The sequence below is a fragment of the Eupeodes corollae genome, chromosome 3 (assembly GCF_945859685.1).
Source record: "Eupeodes corollae chromosome 3, idEupCoro1.1, whole genome shotgun sequence".
NCBI classification, from domain to species: Eukaryota; Metazoa; Arthropoda; class Insecta; order Diptera; family Syrphidae; genus Eupeodes; species Eupeodes corollae.
Genome location: NC_079149.1, coordinates 11,926,417 through 11,944,668, shown reverse-complemented (window position 1 = coordinate 11,944,668; position 18,252 = coordinate 11,926,417). Strand labels below are relative to the sequence as shown.

General features: G+C 35.6%; 3 protein-coding genes across 5 annotated transcripts; 1 reads left to right on the top strand and 2 right to left on the bottom strand.

Annotated features, from left to right (window-relative positions):
* Positions 1–119: 119 nt before the first annotated feature.
* Positions 120–1,908, bottom strand: LOC129949464 (spermine oxidase-like). Its single transcript, XM_056060943.1, has one exon. It carries the CDS (start codon positions 1,608–1,610, stop codon positions 180–182), a length of 1,431 nt encoding a protein of 476 aa, XP_055916918.1. The 5' UTR covers positions 1,611–1,908; the 3' UTR covers positions 120–179.
* A 65-nt stretch (positions 1,909–1,973) lies between these two features.
* LOC129949462 (spermine oxidase-like) lies at positions 1,974–3,556 on the top strand. Its single transcript, XM_056060942.1, has one exon. It carries the CDS (start codon positions 2,098–2,100, stop codon positions 3,526–3,528), a length of 1,431 nt encoding a protein of 476 aa, XP_055916917.1. The 5' UTR covers positions 1,974–2,097; the 3' UTR covers positions 3,529–3,556.
* Positions 3,557–3,668: 112 nt separating this feature from the next.
* On the bottom strand, positions 3,669–17,374 carry LOC129949461 (spermine oxidase). Of its 3 annotated transcripts, none has more exons than XM_056060939.1 (3): positions 11,267–11,416; positions 3,996–5,721; positions 3,669–3,942 (listed from the first exon to the last, which is right to left on the bottom strand). In XM_056060939.1, the coding sequence occupies exons 1-2, from the start codon at positions 11,392–11,394 to the stop codon at positions 4,263–4,265; spliced, it is 1,587 nt and encodes a 528-aa protein (XP_055916914.1). In that variant the 5' UTR covers positions 11,395–11,416; the 3' UTR covers positions 3,669–3,942; positions 3,996–4,262. The 3 variants fall into 3 exon arrangements, with proteins under 3 accessions (XP_055916914.1, XP_055916916.1, XP_055916915.1); XM_056060941.1 differs by lacking the exon at positions 11,267–11,416 and adding an exon at positions 17,107–17,374 and having other exon boundaries at positions 3,672–3,942; XM_056060940.1 differs by lacking the exon at positions 11,267–11,416 and adding an exon at positions 16,742–17,066 and having other exon boundaries at positions 3,673–3,942.
* Positions 17,375–18,252: the final 878 nt, after the last annotated feature.

Sequence of the window (18,252 nt, the reverse complement as noted above, 5' to 3'; positions counted from 1 at the left end):
ATCATTTTATCTCACTGTCACTTGATGGTTAAAAAGAGATAGGATTGGTTATTTCTTTAATATGAAAATTAGATGAAAAAGGTCACGTAAAACAGCTTCAATAAAGTTACAACTGTCAAAAATATTTTTTTTATTCATTTCACAATTAAGAGCAAATCGAAATCAATTTAAAAATTGATCTATTGATCTTTATAAAAATCTGCCAATCGTTTTGCTTCCCTCCATCCAGTTTCTATGGCTCCATGTACAGTTGAGAAACGGTGTTCGCTTGTTGCTTCACCAGCAAAGAGAACCAGTGGTTTCATTGACGTTGTTGAATCTACCAAAGGACTTGCTAGATGACTTGGTTTTGCGTTAATCTCTTCTGCCTTCATCGATTGGAAAGAGTACGAACCTCTAAAATTCTCGTTTGTATACCACGATGTTGTTTTAAAATTCACTGGCAGAGGAATTTCCCAACGAAGGAATTTTCTCAACAAGTACATACTTCCCTCAAGTATTTCCTGCTGTGACAGAGTCTCCATGTGACGGGCATTCGAACTAACAACCCAAGCACTTAATATTCTTGGTTGATGAGCCACCGTATAGAAACCATAGACATCTTCCATCCAAGCTCGTTCTGTACCACGAATTTCCTTAAGTTCTTCTTCGCGCCACAGTATGGAAAAACCTAGCCAATCACTTGGCCAAAATTGAGTAGTGAATTCCATGAAAATCTTATCGACAGTTCCAAAACCCAAAGTTTCGATTGCACTTGTTTTCTCTGCTGGAAGTTTTGGTTCAAATAAAGTCGAGTGTTTTTCCTTAAGTACTCCCAACGAAACTGTTACTATGACATGATCAGCTTCCAATATCTCATCATCTTCACACTTAACTTGAACCCGAGCCTCTTCGTTATCGGTTGCACTCCAGGTGATCTTCTTCACCGGCTTTCCCAGTTTCACACGTTGATCGAGCACTCCCAAGGCATTGATCTCAGTTGATTTCATAAGCAAACGTAAAATTTGGTGATAACCCGTCTCCTTCCAGGTAAGTGCTTGATCACCCTCTGTTTCCCAATACTCAAGAAAACCCTTTGGCGCCAATTCGTACACCGATTCACATCCATCTACTGAGTTCTCGTATCTCTTGAAATGTTCCAAGAACTCTTTGGCAATTGTGTTGTCAATATCAGCGTTTTCTGGGTTTTTGAGAGCTTCTTCGAAACTGCTCGTAATGTATGCTCCTACCGAGTCATTGTAAGTTAGAAGATCTTTTTCCCCGGCTTTCAAAATATTGTCAATTATTGTCTTTAAACGTATACACAAAGTTTTCGGAAGTTCTTCCTTATTCGAACGAATGCACTCGAACTTACTGAAGTCCTCATTAGAGTGTGCCAAAAAGTTGCCTTTACTAGCTAACTCGTAAACAACATTATCCTTCTCACCATGACACCACTGAGCTCCTAAATCTACAACATTATCAGCAAATGCAATTGTATGAATTCGACCCCCAATACGATTCTCAGCTTCAAGCAAACTGACTTTTTCAAACCCAAGTTCTAAGAGCTTTGTAGCAGCTGCTATGCCCGATGGGCCTGAACCGATAACTAAAATGTTTGCGTTATTCATTGACAAGTTTTAAGTTCGAACTTAGACTGAATTATTGTTTCCAGCAATAGGATTGAATTTATATAGTTTTTGGATATAGGTCAAGGCTTTTCGAAGCGTGCCTCAATAGATAAGTAAGTGACCAAGGTAAGTTCCCATAGTTTCGAGTGTTATCGAAGGTTATGGTTGCAAATTATAATCTACATTAATAGCAACAATGTAACCGCAGAATGAAAAAATAATAGAACCTTATAAGTCTTAAAACTTGATAGGCTTTGAAGTTCTAACCCCCTTAAACTACGGCTATGCCTTCTTATCCACTTGCAACCCTTTGCAACATCAAACGAAAAAGCTCTGTGGTCACTACCGTTATCAGAATGAATGTTACCAACTTCTTATCAATAGCTTTGTCCTATCTGTTTGTCAACAGTCTACTATATAAGCAATCTTTTACTAAGCTGTCTAACAGAAGGTATTACAAGTGAAGTCTACCACCTTCTTCAAAAAAATGAATACTTCGAGAGTTGCTATTATTGGAACAGGCCCATCTGGCATAGCAGCTGCTACAAAGCTCTTAGAACTTGGTTTTCAGAAAGTCACTTTAATCGAAGCCGAGAATCGTATTGGAGGCCGAATTCATACAATTCCATTTGCTGATAATGTTGTAGATTTAGGAGCTCAGTGGTGCCATGGCCAGAAGAATAACGTTGTTTATGAGCTTGCAAGCAAAGAGGAGAATCTCTTGGAACACTCCGGAGAGGATTTCGACAAGTTTGATTGCATTCGCTCGAACAAAGATGTTGTTGCTGAAAAAACGATAGACCGCTTAAAAACAATTTTCGAAAGTATCATGAAAAAGGGAGAAAAAGAACTATTAACCTATGATGGTTCTGTGGGTAAATACGTTACCAACGAATTTTTTGAAGCTCTGAAACAACCAGAAAACTCTGACATAGATGTAACAATTGCCAAAGAGATGTTTGAAAGTTTCAAGAAAATGGAGAATTCGCTGAATGCATGTGATTCAATAGATGAACTTTCGTCGAAGGGCTTCATGGACTATTATGATTGTGAAGGAGACCTGTACATGAACTGGAAGGATAAGGGTTACATTCAGTTTTTGCGTTTGTTGATGAAATCAACGGAAGGCAACGAATTGGGAATTCTTGATCAAAAGGTGAAACTGGGAAAACAAGTTCAGAAAATTACCTGGAATCAGGACAATGGTCAGCAGGCGATACAAATTCAGTGCAAAGACAATGAGGTCATAGAGGCTGATCATGTCATAGTAACTGTGTCACTGGGAGTTCTTAAGGAAAAGCACTCCAAACTATTTGATCCAAAATTGCCAGTGGAAAAGATTCGAGCAATCGAATCAATTGGTTTTGGTACTGTAAATAAAATCTACATGGAATTTGCCACTCAATTTTGGCCAAATGATTGGAATGGCTTCAATAGTTTATGGCGTGAAGACGATCTAAATGATATCCGCGGTTCAAGTCAAGCATGGTTTGAGGATGTTATCGGCTTCTATCCAGTTACCCATCAACCAAAGATACTTTGTGGATGGATGGTAAGTTCGAATGCTCGCCATATGGAGACACTCTCTGAGGATGAAGTTATTCGAAGGTGTTTGGAATTTTTGAGGAAGTTCCTGCTTTGGGATATCCCGGCTCCAGTAAATTTCAAACGAACAACATGGTATTCGAATGAGAACTTCCGAGGATCGTACTCTTTCCAGTCGGTAAAAGCAGAAGAATCGAAAGCTAAACCAATAGATTTGGCAAGACCTCTGGAGGATGAAGATAAGAAACCACTTGTTCTTTTTGCTGGGGAAGCTACTAGCGAACATCATTTTTCAACTGTTCAAGGAGCCGTTGAAAGCGGATGGCGAGAGGCCAAAAGACTTGCTGAATTTTATAACATAAAAGCAGAGTAAATAGTTAAATTGAACTCAGATCAAAAATAAATCAATTTTTATCCAATGGAATGCAAATTTGACATTTGACAGATTTTAATCAAAAGTTATTGGATTATCAATAATAAATTTAAAAGACAATACATTTTCCTTTGTGCAATACAGTAAACGTCTTTATTTCTGTTTTTTTTATGTTTCTTTTATAAATAAATTAGCGTTTCTTTTTTTTTTTTGATTGAGCAATAGACTGCAATAAATTTTATACAATATTGTTACATTAATTTGTTCGGTTCCTAATTAAATTGAAAAAAATTGAATAAATATTATCTATAAACATTTTGCCATGTCAAAAAAATTGTCTTGTTCAGGACCTTAAACGCTGCTAGCATTATCCGGAATTTAAGTTCTTTGAGATATTCCAACATTTGTCAAGCTCTGTTAAAAAATATGCATACATAATATTATTTCATATTTATATTAAAATTTACCTTATTTTTCCTTGGTGTTTATATAAATTCAAGGTCATTTGTCAATATGGAGTAAGAGGCCACAATTTCAATGCAATATTATTGTATAGTATTTTTTTGTATTGAAAAATTCATATAAAGTTAAATCTAGTGCTCAAAAAAACAAGTAGCCTCTTTTAAAAAAAGCATTTCCTCTGGTACCTATTTTTTCGGAATTCTCAAAGAATAATAAACAACTCGTTCTTATCATCATCATTATCACTTTTAACGCTTAAAGCCCTTAGCGTGTTATAATTGTGATTTCAGAATGTCATTATTATAGAAATCGGCAAGTCTCTGGGCCTCACGCCATCCAGCTTCAACTGCTCCATGGACTGTTGAATAGTAATGATCGCTTGATGCTTCTCCAGCAAATAGAACAACTGGAATTTGGTTGGAGTCCTTCAATGGACATGCCAAGTCACTTGCCCAAGCGTCTAATTTCTCCGTCAACACAGATCGAAATGAGTATGAACCACGGAAGTTTTCATTTATAAACCAAGCTGAAGTCTTGAAATTCACAGGCGTAGGAATTTCCCATTTGAGGAACTTCCTGAAAAGGTACATACAACCACTTAGCACTTCATCTTCGGGCAAAGTCTCCATATGCCGTCCACTCTCTCCAATCACCCAACCACTTAGAATTCTGCTCTGGTAGCTCACAGCATAGAAGCCAAAAACATCCTCCAACCAGGCCCGATTCGTACCTCGTATCTCGTCGAGGTCTTCTTGCCTCCAGAGCAATGCAAACCCTGTCCAATCATTTGGCCAGAACTGTTCGGGAAACTCGATGAAAATCTTATTGACAGTTCCGAAGCCAATACCTTCTATGGCTCGAACTTTTTGCAATGGCAGCTTTGGGTCGAAAAGTTTCGAGTGCTTTTCTTTTAGCACTCCCAACGAAACTGTCACTATAACGTGATCAGCTTCGACTATCTTATTATCTTCACACTTAATTTGAATCTCTCCATCATTCCAATTTATCTGAGTCACTTGTTTTCCCAAAAGCACTCGTTGATCGAGCACTCCTAGTTCTGTGCCCGTTTCATCACAGCCCATTAACAACTGTAAGAATTTCAAGTAACCTTTGTCTTTCCAGTTCAATAGAATATCACCTTCGCAATCCCAGTACTCAAGATAACCCTTCCCCGAGACATCACTCAACGAATCGGAAGCTTCGACGGAATTTTCGAATTTCTGATAGTTTTCGAAGAACTCTTTTGCTATTTCCAGATCAATGTCCGAATTTTCAGTTCTTTGTAATTCTTCAAAAAAGAATTTGGAAATGTAACTACCCAAAGACTCATTGTAGCCTATAAGATCCACTTTTCTCGTCACTAAACTATCATTGACAATGTCTTTTAAACGCTGACTTACTTTGACCGGAACGATTTCTTTATTCGACCGGATGCATTCATAGTTCTCGTAGACATCACCAGTTGATTCTAGAAGATTGTGCTTGTTAGCGAGTTCGTAAACTATATTGTCCTTTTCACCATGACACCATTGGGCGCCTAAGTCTATCACATTGTCTCCGAAGGGTATTGTGTGTATTCGACCACCGATACGATCTTCCGCCTCGATAACCATCACTTTTTGGAAGCCAAGCTCAAGGAGTTTTGTGGCAGCTGCTATGCCCGAAGGTCCAGCTCCAATTACTACGACTTTTGCGGTGTTCATGTTGTAGTTCATGAAAGTTGGGGAAGATCTGAAAAAAAAAGAAAGATTATGGTTTAGAATTGACTTGTGTTATATTAAAAAAAAAAACTGAAGAAGGAGGTAACCACTACGGTGGTGGCAGCCTCCCACCGTAGTCGTTGCCTCCTTCTTCTTATCTTGGACCATTGACATAGATTTTACTTTTATGTAGCTCCAAAGAAAATAGTTTAAAAGTATTAAACTACAAGATCTTAGTGCTCACATTGTTAGCAAACTTTTCTTTCAAAATTGCGTGATAGTTTCGACGCATATTCTGCATCTAGACCCTTTTTGCGATGAAGTTTGATAATAATTGCATTTTTTGGAGCAAGTATTGTTCCCATTTTTAGTAATTGCGTAGTTTTCAACTGTCAAATGTCAAAATATGTCAGCTTCAAAAGTTACAACTATACCCAAATAGCGGGCAAAACCGGGATATTCCAAATGAAATCATATCAAGTTTTTCAAGTTTTGAACAATATGTACTTAAATTGACATTTAGTGAAGAAGGAATGAATAAAAAAGGCGTGTGTCGTTCCATTTCTATAATTGCTTAATTTTAAGTTGACAAATGTCACAATATGACAGTTTCAAATGAGAGAGCTGAGTTCTTTTCTAAAGTCTAAAATTAGATGAAGTAGAATTGAAAAATGACGTGCTCCGTTCCATTTTTAGTAATGGATAAGTTTTTACTTGTGAAATGTCAAAATAAAAACACTTATCGAGTTCTCTTCACTTTTTCTGGCACGTTTGAGTTTTAGTTCGACTGACATATAGTGAAGTGTGAATGAAAAAGAATGGCTGACTTAGAAGGAGCTACTTTTCATTGGTTTACACTTGCTTATTTCAGGAAAGTTTCATGTTTTAGAAAACAATTTAAGGGAAATACAATTTTCCCTGAAAAATGAAATTCCCCTCGAGATTCCAGGATTATAGGATTTTAAAATGGCGGCACGTTGTAATTAAATACCTTTGTGCCTTTATAAAAGAACTGAGTAACTGAATGAACACTAAGCACAAATCTACATCTTTATCTTCAGTCTTCACTTCAAAAAGTATATCAAAGTCTTATCCTTTCACCAGCCAGGATACCTCACATCACAAACGTAACTGCACATTTATAGATATACTTACGTACAGTACGTCTACTCATATGTACGCTACGTCAAATATGCAACCGGCACAAGGAAACAAACAAACAATTATTATTGTTCTTCGAAAGAGTGCGCACTCATTCCTTTTTAGAAAAACATATCTTCACTTCACACACATTAGTTTTTCACAGCAAAGCTGATAATGTTCACTTGAAAGAACTTTATAAAAATGAAAGCAAAGGAACGAGCTGCTTCCTGTAATAGGCAAAAGATGACTCTGATTAGCGAAACGAGGAAATAAAAGAAATATATATAAATTTTAATTGAAGAGATGAGAAGAAAAGAACAACAACAACATTTCCAAGAGGTCGAGGTCAGAGAAATTAAATGCAAAGTACATGCATAATAAACCCATGCACCACCCCACTCCTAGCCGACCTGAAACCCCCTTACCCCTCCTCCCTTTTACTTTCCTATGTCATAGGTGGGGTGGCAGTAGTCAAGACTGGAAAAGAGCTACCAAAATGTAAATAACCTCAGTCGCATGTTTTGTGTGCAAACCTACTTTATTGCCACCATATCTAACACATCACCCCTAAGGGACGGGTGTAGAAGATGAGTGATTCCTACTGCCCCCACCATCATCACCTCACCTATCTTTCTACCCAGTCTTCCTGGCTCAAACCCCTATAAAGAGCTTATGGCTCATTCAAAGTCATTTGGTTGTGAAAAGAAAATCATAATTTACTGCTCGACTAAGCAAACAAATTTAAAAGTTGACACTGCCGGCTTAATGTTTCCCAGAGCGACTTTATGCAACTTAATCTGAGATGTGCCGTACTGGAGATGACAGATGGTAGGAGGCAGGTTGCTTTATACATTTGGTGCAATCTTCCTTAGAACAAAACAAAAAAAAAGTGTTATAATGGTTAATGAAGGTGGCATTTTGAACTACCGGAGGAGCAGCGGCCTCAGGAAATTCCTAGTAGACATATATGATGACGAGTTGGTTTACATTTTATTTTTGTAAGTGTACTTAGGAATGGGCTTTAAGTTTTATAGTGGAGAATGGTTTCTAAGATGGCTTTAGTACGTACCTCTCTTATTGTTTAATGTCTCTGTTTTTGTGCCTATAGGATGGTGGCCAAGTGCATTTTGTCTTGAAGCTTGACTATGTTAAGAGTGTGAAAGTCTGCAAATTATAAATTATTTCAATTCTTCCTCATACATGCATACATGTCCTGATGAGGACCTTTTGACTATAAGTGGTAACAGTATATATACAGAAAGGCCATTCTTACGCACTGTATATGGACAATGTGGTAATGTGTTGCTTGAATTAATTCAAACTTGTCGGGATGTCAAGATTTTTAAATTTTAAATGTTTGGCATATCAGGAAAAGTTTTTAACTAGATGGACACACATTTAAACAAAAACTGCTACTATCGTTCTTTCAATAATGGGCCTAATTTTAAGGTTGCTGTCATTGACTCATAATTTTGATAATAAATTTGAAGTTTCTTGCAATATTTGATCAATAATTTCTTTTCATTTTAATCAATGGTTGAAGACAGTCTCAAAGTTCTCAAGTAGTTTAGAAGTCTAGTGTCTGTTTTTCATTTATCCATGGATTTCAGGAATAAAACAAATACAAATACAAATTCTGACCTTGTGCTATGGAGTAAGTTTTCCGCTGATGATATTGAATATTGGAACTTCTCTGGACCTTGCAAATGCAATAATCATGATGGTACTTTTTTAAATCTCGGCGAACATACACAGAAGGTAAAATTAGAGTTTGCCAATCGTGTTATTTTATTGGTAAAAAATCAAATGGCGAGAACTATCAACGTGAATGGATTTTGTATTCCATCTCAAAAGGACCGTTGTTCTGCTTTAATTGTAAGCTATTTCCTGATCACAGTAGGCCAGGAATAACTTTTATAAATCGTAATGGCTTGGAAAAATGATAATTATAATCTTAAAAAATGGAGCTCTTATAAAGAACCGATGATACATTTCACGATCTGACCGCGGAATTAAGACAGATTTTGACTAACAAATGCAAGAGTCATGTTCATACTGGAAACATATAGTTAAAAGAGTAGTTGCTGTTATTTGCACATTGTCTGAACGTGGTCTAGCATTTAGAGGATCTGAAGAAAAATTTGGTTCATCAGATAATAGCAATTTAGTGGGTATTCTTGAATTAATAGCAAAGTTTGATCCTTTCTTGTCCACTCATGTTTTAAAATTTGGATAACCTGGTTCAGGAGCAGATTCATATCTATCTAAAACTATATATGAAGAATTGATTGAAATAATGGCGCAAAGAGTTCACGAGGAGGTCATTTAGCAAACAAATATTTCTGGTTATTTTAGCTTGTATGTAGATTCTACGCTGTGCTGTGGATTGCTGTCCTATCGCAGTTGATTTTTTTTTTTTACAATCGCTTTATAATTTTTTTCTGCATCAACTTGTCAACGGCAACACTGCCATAAACCAGAAACTCATCGGAAGAAGGAGAGATAGGGAGTCGTCGACGTTGTTTAAAAGGGATAAGTCGCCTTCTGCGCATTTTAATGTATATTTCAGTTTTAATCAGTAAATAAATATTATATTTTTTTTTTACAAATCAAAAGTTTTGAGTTCATCTTGACAAACTGTAGTAGATGGCAAACGTTAAAATCTGCTCTTCAAAATGTAATGTGATAACATCACTCTCAGATACACGGTGGGAAGCTCATGCTGCAGCTACTTTTGCCATCATTAAGTCATATAATACATAAGAAGCTGGTGATCTACTAAACAAAATAAATAAACTAGAATTTTCTTAATGCTTGTGATTTGGAACGATACCTAACAAAGTTTGCAAAAAGTCAGAAAGGTTTTGCAAAGCGAAGACGTAACACTACTAACATGCAAAACTTGTATAGATCATTGTCCGATCAACTGTAGAAAATGCGTGATAATTTCGACACTATTGAAATGCGCTCTAAGGATCTTCTACCGGACGGCAACTACATGATTACAAGAAAAAGAATTCGCAAAAAAATAGCTAATGATGGTAATTCTCTCGATGTAAATTTAAGCCCGAAGGATAAGTTTCGAATAAACGCTTTTTATATTATTATCGATAAGTTAAGAATACAAATATATAAAGAAATTTCTGAACGATTTGATTTTCTTTGCACAAGCAATGAAAAATTCAACGTTATAGCCTATGCCCAGTGCTTGGTGTCGTAATATATGTAAAGGGGGCACCATTTACTCTTCAGGTCTAGGGTCCAAAAAGCTAAATCCGGCACTGTTCGTACCCCTTCCATCAAAGCTTTGATTGTTCTCGTGATCCTAAATGACTTGATGTAGTAAGTAAATGATAAAGTGATACAAACTACTGCAAAACAATTCGTATTTGTACGCTTAGTTCTAAGTTACCAAGCAGCTTTAATTTTCCCTGCATTTTCAATCAAATGCGTTTTGTCAATTCATGTGCTATTATTTAAAGTATACTGAAGTTATTTAGAACTTTCAACAGTGTTTTACACAATTTGTCTCAGAATTTAACAACAACGGGAAGAAAAGCAAGTAAAACTTCGAGAACTCATCGTAAAATACCACCAAGAAGGTAAATCACATAAACAGATTTCATCTTTAGTTGATCGAGCTAAATCAACGGTTTAAAGTATTGTTAACCGGTTTATCAAGAAAAAAAAGGATTGAAAACTCGCCTCGCAATACGACAAGAAGTATTTTTAACACGCAAGGTAAGAGGATATTTAAAAATCCAAAGATAAGTGCACCAAAATTGGCATAGAATCTTCGCCAATCCCTGGAAAACAATTTTTCACTGAAACGTTGCTGAATCGTGTACGGGAACATGATTTCAACGGAAGAGTACTGAATACCTTCCGCAAAACACTCGAAAAACCGTTAAACATGGGTGGTTCGGTAATGGTGTGTTTTTTTTTTCAGAAGCTGGAGTTGGGAAACTGCACATAATTCAACGAATTAGATCGACATCGATGTCCTGAAGACGAATTTAAAAAAAGACAAATGGGTCTAGAAAACATGAGGCGCATGCAACCCGAATCTGGCTTCTCTTTCATTGCAGTAAGGTTTTGGAAACCCCCCACAATCACCAGACATTAATAAGATAGAGAATCCCCAAATGCACCATTAAGAACAAAAACGACCTTAAGCAGAAAATTCTCTATGAATAGACACAAATAACTTTGGAAACAACTGAAAAATTGGTAAGGTCAATGCCAAGACGATTGTAAGCTGTAATTACTTCCAAAGCTTATACTAAAGCCAAATTGTTTGACTGATTAAAACTGGGTACGAATACGAAATTGACGCAGTATTGCTGTAGTTTTTTCTTTTCTTAAAATTTTTGAAGAAAAATGAACTGTACTAAATATAGAAATTCTATAAAATATATCAACCATGAACTTACTTAATTTGCACTTTGTTATTACTTTTGTATCTGAAGCCATTTTGATTGAGGAAAACATGCAAACATTTTTTTTGAAGGGATACTAATATGAAATTGATACACTGTATTTTTAAAATTTGAACTGTCATTTTTATCAAATTAAACAACCTATAGAAGATTTACTAATTGCCAAATAAAATCACACAAAATTGCTTTAATATTTGAGAAACTGTCAAACTAACAGATTAAAAGTTAAGTTTTTGTAAGGTATATATTTTAGGTGAAGACAGAATTCAGATTTTAATAGAAAGTAAATTGATTTTTTGCAAATGGAAAACCCCAAATTACGTAAACTGGAACGGTCGAGCACAACACAATCTTCAGATAAGCTTGAAGAAAATAAAGTAAAGGACTTATAAAAGGCGTTTATTTTAGTTAACAAGGTACTGTACTGTACTTAATAAACAATTGTAAACATGAAAGCAAGAATTAAAATGCTCGTATTGAGTTACATAAAGCAAATCGTTATTACATCGATCTTTAAGTACACTATTAATTCGTTAGTTTTATCCTGGTTCTAAAGTGCGCTCCGAGCTAGTTTGGTGCAAGAAATACAGATCTTTTTTGAAAGCTTAGTTCTCTTATCTGATTTACATAATTTTCAATTTAAGTCTATTGCATTTTATTGAAGGCGGAAGCTAATCTAATAGACTTCAAGTTTGAATGCAATATTATTTTTTATTCTAAAGAAAACTGAACTGATAACCTTAAAGACTCATCTGATCTTTGAACAAAAAACAACAGTCTTAAGTTCTCTTAAACCTCATAAGAAAAATTATGCGTTTTTTTAACAGTTTTCAAAAACTATTGGAATTATCACTTTTTTTCATTTTAAAATTAACGTGTCACTTTTCAGAAATCATATTGAAAACTTATTAAAAAATATTTGATGTTCAGAAAAATTATCAGGTGTTTCTTTATTATTTCTTCTTATTTCTATGGTTGACAATTGAGAAACTTAAATTGGTTGCATTCAATTTCGGAAAATACGCGGCATCGCGTATGTGATCATTCCACAAGAGGTGGTTGGTGACACATACCGAGAATATCGAGGTGTTCAGTTTCATTGATGCAAAGGCCATCCATGGATAATGGCAATAGGGGTATATCTCGCTTTAACGACACAAGACAGCATTGGGGTTTCGAAGCATTAAATTCCACGCGGTTTTTTAATCCCCATTGAAGAATGCTGTTTAAGTCGAAATTTATTGAGCTTATCATATTTTGTCGTTTCAGTTCCACATCCGAAGAAGAGGGATGTGAGTCTGAAAACAATTATGAAAAGCTAAGAGTACTATCGTCTGCGAAACAATGTATTGAATAAGATGTTGCAGACAGGAGGTCATTAATAAAAATGAGAAATAGTGTTGGAGATAGAACAGAGCCCTGGGGCATACCAGCATTTATTTTATGGTTTTCAGACTTGAATCTATCCAATACTACTTGTATTGAACGATCCGAAAGGTAATTACTAATCCAATGAAGCAGAGATTCAGGCAAACCGATGCCAAACCCTATAAAATGCTTTTGAAATATCAAGTGCAATACGTTCTCCAAAGCGATGTAAAGAGTTGCTCCACTGTTCTTTGAGATGAAATATGAGATACTACGAAAGCCGTATTGCCGGTCATTAAGAAGCTTTCGATCTTCAAGATATTTATTGAGCTAATAGTTATAATCAGAGTTTCCATGACCTTGGAAAGAAAGGACGTAAGTGCAATCGGTTGGTAGTTAGACGGTGAGGAAGATTTTAGGAATAGTCTGGACAAATGTGGTTTTCCATCCGCTCGGAACGAGACCTGAGGAGTAGGACAGATGAAAAAGCTTACGCAGTGGGTTTGCCAGCGTTGAAGAACACCTCTTCAGAACAATAGCGGGGATACTATCCGGACCAGCGGATTTATGTGTGTTTGGATCTCTAAGGATTCTTGCCACAGTACTAGTGCGAAAAAAGATTGGTCCCATAGAATCACTAACTCGCTCAAGTACAGGCGGAGTCATAACACTCACTGTCACTGGAAGCGTAGAATTGGCGGCGAACTGCCTATCAAAGAGATTAGCTTTCTCTAAAGAGTTAACAAAAGGAGTGTCATTCACAACGAGCGTAGGAACCGAGGAAGACGAAGAATTCCTCATGTTTTTTACAAATGAACAAAAAATTTTACTGTCTTTGGGACATTGCAGTATTTTTTGACTTAACTTTTGGTCATGTAAAAATTTGGTCCGTCGAATATGGGTGTTGCAGGCCTGGCTTGTTTGAACTTTTTCCGGCTTTCCTCAGTACGGTTGGCTTTATAGCAACGGAAACTTATCTCTTTGGCCCTAATAACCTCTTTACAGTTCGCATCAAACCAAGCGTTTTCCTTGGGTCTGATACTTTTAACCCTGTTCGGTATAAAAGTTCTCAATCCCAGGAGAATTAAACTTGTGATCATATCAGCGCTGGCGTCAACGTCACTCTCGAGGAAGCATAGTGACCAGTTAAAGATCCGGAAGTAATTATTGAGAGCGTCCCCGCTCTGAAACCGTCAACGGTTTCAGTGCGAGGATAGGACGAAACAATTCTTTCGACGGAATCAGACAAAGCATAAAATTCACGAAAAGTTGATACTCTGTCTAATTTTGGGCTTCGATAAAGGAAGCAGGTTTCTGACAAAAAAGTTGATTCAGCATATTGCTGAATTTTAAGTAACTCAAAAATGTCTCCAAAACTTGAATGTATTTGGTAAAAATCCGGTGAGTTATACATTATCCATTGACCTCAAAATCTAAATGTCTGCTTTTTTGAACACCTGAAAGTTGTATTTTTTCAGCTACCTCAATTTGCCTATGAAACTCGTTCAATAAATTTTTAAAAATCCACTTAACCAGCAAAGCTTATTCAATTCGAGATTGAACGCTGGTACTGTGTTGAAATTTCTCTTAAGCAAGGTTTGGAAATATAGAGGCGTCTCCCGTGGTGGCCATTTTGTTTTGGTGACATCTGTCATCTCTTTTGATTATATTTCAGTTTTTTATTCCAAATCCTCATGGTAAATTTCTCGATTTAACAGCACGTTCAAATGATAAAACTTTATAATCAAAAATAGTATTCGTTAACGCAAACGTTGTGCGTATTGAGCCCATTTTACGATAGAATCGACTTTTCAACGTTTGGTGGCCAAATTTGAGACGACCGGTTCAGAAAACGCCCGTACGTTTAAGAAACACAAGATAGGCCTAAAACATCACCGCGGTCCGTGAAAGTGTACAGCAGAACCCGAGGCAGTCTCTTCCTCGCCGTGCACATGAACTTGGCCTTTCACAGACTTTAACTTGCCGAATTTTGCGTCGGGACTTGGGCCTACATCCATACAAGATCCAACCGACCCAGGAGCGTAAAGTTCATTAGCATAGACAACGCCGTTTGTGCGCTGACTGGGCCTCGTATCGTTTATAAGAAAACGCCAATTTTGGCCGAAAAAACGCCACGACACATCTACACACAACAGCTTCCCGCCCTTATTGAAAAACCGTACAGAAACATAAATTTTTAGGGAAATTAAATGCGCAATTAAGCTTTTTTTGTCAAAATTCTTTGTGTGATTTCCGATCGATCACTATTTAATTATGATTTCTTATTAAAGGGAAATAATAATAATAATAATAATAATAATTATTGGGTGGCGCAACAGTCCGTTGTGAACCAGGGCCTAGTGACTTACAACTCGCAACCATTCCTGTGTGCGAGTACTGTTGTCAGGAATGGAAGGGACCTACAATTTTAGGCCGAATCCGAAACGGCTAATTTGAGAAAGCACTTTTTCACGACAAGAATTACTCTTGAAGGAATTGTCAATTTTCGCAAGGGAAATATCCTTCCAAAAAAATGTTCGAGTTGATTTCAATGGTCAAACCTCAATTTGTTTTAGATCCAGAAACCTGTTAGCGAAGTTCGTAGACAACTTCGTTTATCTTACGGAATGTAGTGATGAAAATAAATATTAAACATAAATAACAAATAAATGACATGGATAATTTACCAGATTATGTAAAGACAAAATAATTTCAAAAATATTTCTTCCTTGTATTATTACTTGAAGTTTTCAAGCTCTCAATAGAAAATAACCTACAAATAGTCATATTTTCGAGATTCAACAGGAAGGAAAAAGGCACTTATCAGCAGCGCTTTGTTTGAAGGCTTGCATTGTAATTGTATTTTTTGAAAGTGTCTAAGAAAAATACATAAAAAGTTCACTGTCTTAATAAATATGTTCATCACTATATGTATATAAGCAATACAAACGTTCTTCACAAAATATACTTAATTAGTAAATTCTGAAATTCCGGTAGCTATTTTGCTTTATAGAAAAGGTAGTTATCAGAACTCAATTAAAAATTGCAACCAACTCACAAATTTATGGAAAATATAAAAAATGAATGACTCTCTTCAGTTAATTATTTGAACTAAACCACATTTATCTATAGGTATCAAGGTAACCTACTTTAGGTCCCACATGGAGGGTTTTATTATAATAACTACGATAGGTATCTTGAATTATTTTTTTTTTGTTTTAATTTTGCAAGTAACCATAAGCACTAAACAAGTACACAATGTTACTTAATACGAGTTTTAATAACCACAACGTTATTCTTATTAATAATACGACATTCTTAGAATTGACACTATTATAAATACAAAGTTACTGGTTTCTATTAACTTAGAAATATAGGTATATAAAAGTTTGCAATTGATGAATAATGTAAGAGAATACATAAGCATTTTAGATGCAAAAACAATCGACATAACTTCCATAGAATTCGATTTAATGTTCGTAGAAAAGTTTCACCTGAAGCAAATTCGCTTTCATGTCAAAGGTCTATAAACATTTTTAAAAAAAGACCGCGAAAACATTAATCAAAATAAATAAATAAAAATGCACACAAAATTGAAAACCAGCCCCGTTTTTCCACATTACATCATACAAGTACCTATAACTATAAGTTGTCAACAAAACACATTATTTCGTCTCCCTGTTTTTCAATTATTATGTCTTCCGCAGACTGACGACCGACGACACGTGCTTATTCGAAAATGTGTAGGAAGCTATGTACAAATATCGGTACCTTGAAAACTATCAATATATATGTATGTGCCTAGTTGAAGCTTGTAACTAGACATAAATTACACATAAGCGAGTAACTAAAAACAATGAATTTTCACTTTTTTCAACCCAACCCCCAGAAACAACAAAAATCGGGCGAAACAACCCTTAAGCTATACTAAATCTGCAAAACTCTGCCCTTCATGGTTTTCAATTTAACTTATGTTATATTTACACAAGTTGGTATTTATATATTTATGCACATAAACTTATCTATATTTTCAAGCTGCAAATTTCGAAAAAAGAAAACCCCACTTTTCTGGCTGGGTTGGTTTTCTTTTTATAAACTCACCCCTTTGGCTATATTTTTGTGTTGTTATATGAAAATAGAATCGGCGGCCTCCTTTACTGCACCATTTGTTTAAACAATAAGTCCAATTAAAAATGTTCAATGGTTCCGAAAGTATATTTTGTTGACGTTCAGAAGAAGATAAAACAAAAATAAGGATAAAATATTTCACTAGGTTTATGAATCAGATTATAGGATCCGGAGCCGTATCCGTAGCGCCAACGCACGCGAACTGAGAGCAACCTAAAACTAAACTAAACTCTTGGTTCTTGGATAGAAAATCACTCCGAATCCGAAAGCCGAGTGACGGGAGGACTTGTAAACGTAATGAAAATACTGAACACAGAGATTGGATAACATGACATTACCTCTTCCAACAATATTGGATGAGCGATGAGGGTGCGCGCTTAAAGCAGCAGCGGCGGCATTTTTAGTTTCCCTCTCGATTACTAGTGGACCGCTAAATCGATGGAAATAACAACAAAAACAATTTGAAATACTAAAAACGATTCAAAAGATACATAACTTGATTATGCAAAAAAAGAGAATCTAAAAACATATGTACGTAAATAATCTTTGCGAATAGTCTTGAAAATACAACAACAACAAACATAAAAATAAACAAACCACACAGAAAAAGCCGGACGCACCCTTCAACAACAACGAACCGAGCTGATGCTGTCTGTAGTCTATAATAAATATGCAGCTCTTTCTATTCTAGTTGAAAGGCCTAAGACTTAAGGTAAACACTACTTGCTCGTAAAGCTTCTGATTTGATAGGGTAAACCTAATATGTTTCCCTTTCAAATCTATTAAAGTTAAACTGGCTTTTATCTTCAAATTGATAAAAATGCGGTGAATACCCGTGTTTTTTGGCATTCTTTAAATAGTATAGTAAAAAATTCCCAAGAAAACGCATCGGCAGTAGCCAGGTTTTTCGTATTTAAAAATTGGTACAACTGAAAGAAGATCTCTCAGAATAATAATAATAAAAAAAAATAGAAGAAAGTTTTGTAAAAATCAACAGTTAAAATTAACTTCAGCAAAAAAAACTATCTAAAACTAATAAAATGGACAATTTTCAAGAAGAAATGTTAAGAAAACATCTGGAAATTGAGATTCTTTTAAAAAAAAGTTCATTTAACAATTGCTTCAAGGAGGGGGTTTCAAGGGCGAGCTTGAAGCTGGCCTCAATTCTATATATACCTGAACCGAGTTGAAATAATTCGACTCGATTTCGGTGGGGGATAGCAGTCTAGTCAAAATTTGTGAAGAAAAACATGTGTGGAGGAGTTGGTTTTACTGATAAAAATTATAGTTTTGTTTTAATCATATCAACAAAAAAATGCACATGGAGTAGGTAGCATATTCTTATATGGTGCTGAACTATTCAGTTCTTCATTCTTTAACACGTATTAAACTATCACACTTGCACTTCATAAGAAACATCGAAACACCATTTGCATTTTAGAAAGTGTTGTCAAACATAATCATTTTTAAATCTTCTTGTGCAG

What these genes read in the sequence shown, in the direction of transcription:
- LOC129949464 (XM_056060943.1), bottom strand. Translation starts at nt 1,610, where the DNA reads ATGAATAACGCAAACATTTTAGTTATCGGTTCAGGCCCATCGGGCATA.
- LOC129949462 (XM_056060942.1), top strand. Translation starts at nt 2,098, where the DNA reads ATGAATACTTCGAGAGTTGCTATTATTGGAACAGGCCCATCTGGCATA.
- LOC129949461 (XM_056060939.1), bottom strand. Translation starts at nt 11,394, where the DNA reads ATGACAGTTCAAATTTTAAAAATACAGTGTATCAATTTCATATTAGTA. An exon ending in AATAACAAAGTGCAAATTAA is followed by an intron (nt 5,722 to 11,266) that starts GTAAGTTCATGG and finishes TTTTTTTTTCAG; the next exon opens with ATCTTCCCCAACTTTCATGA.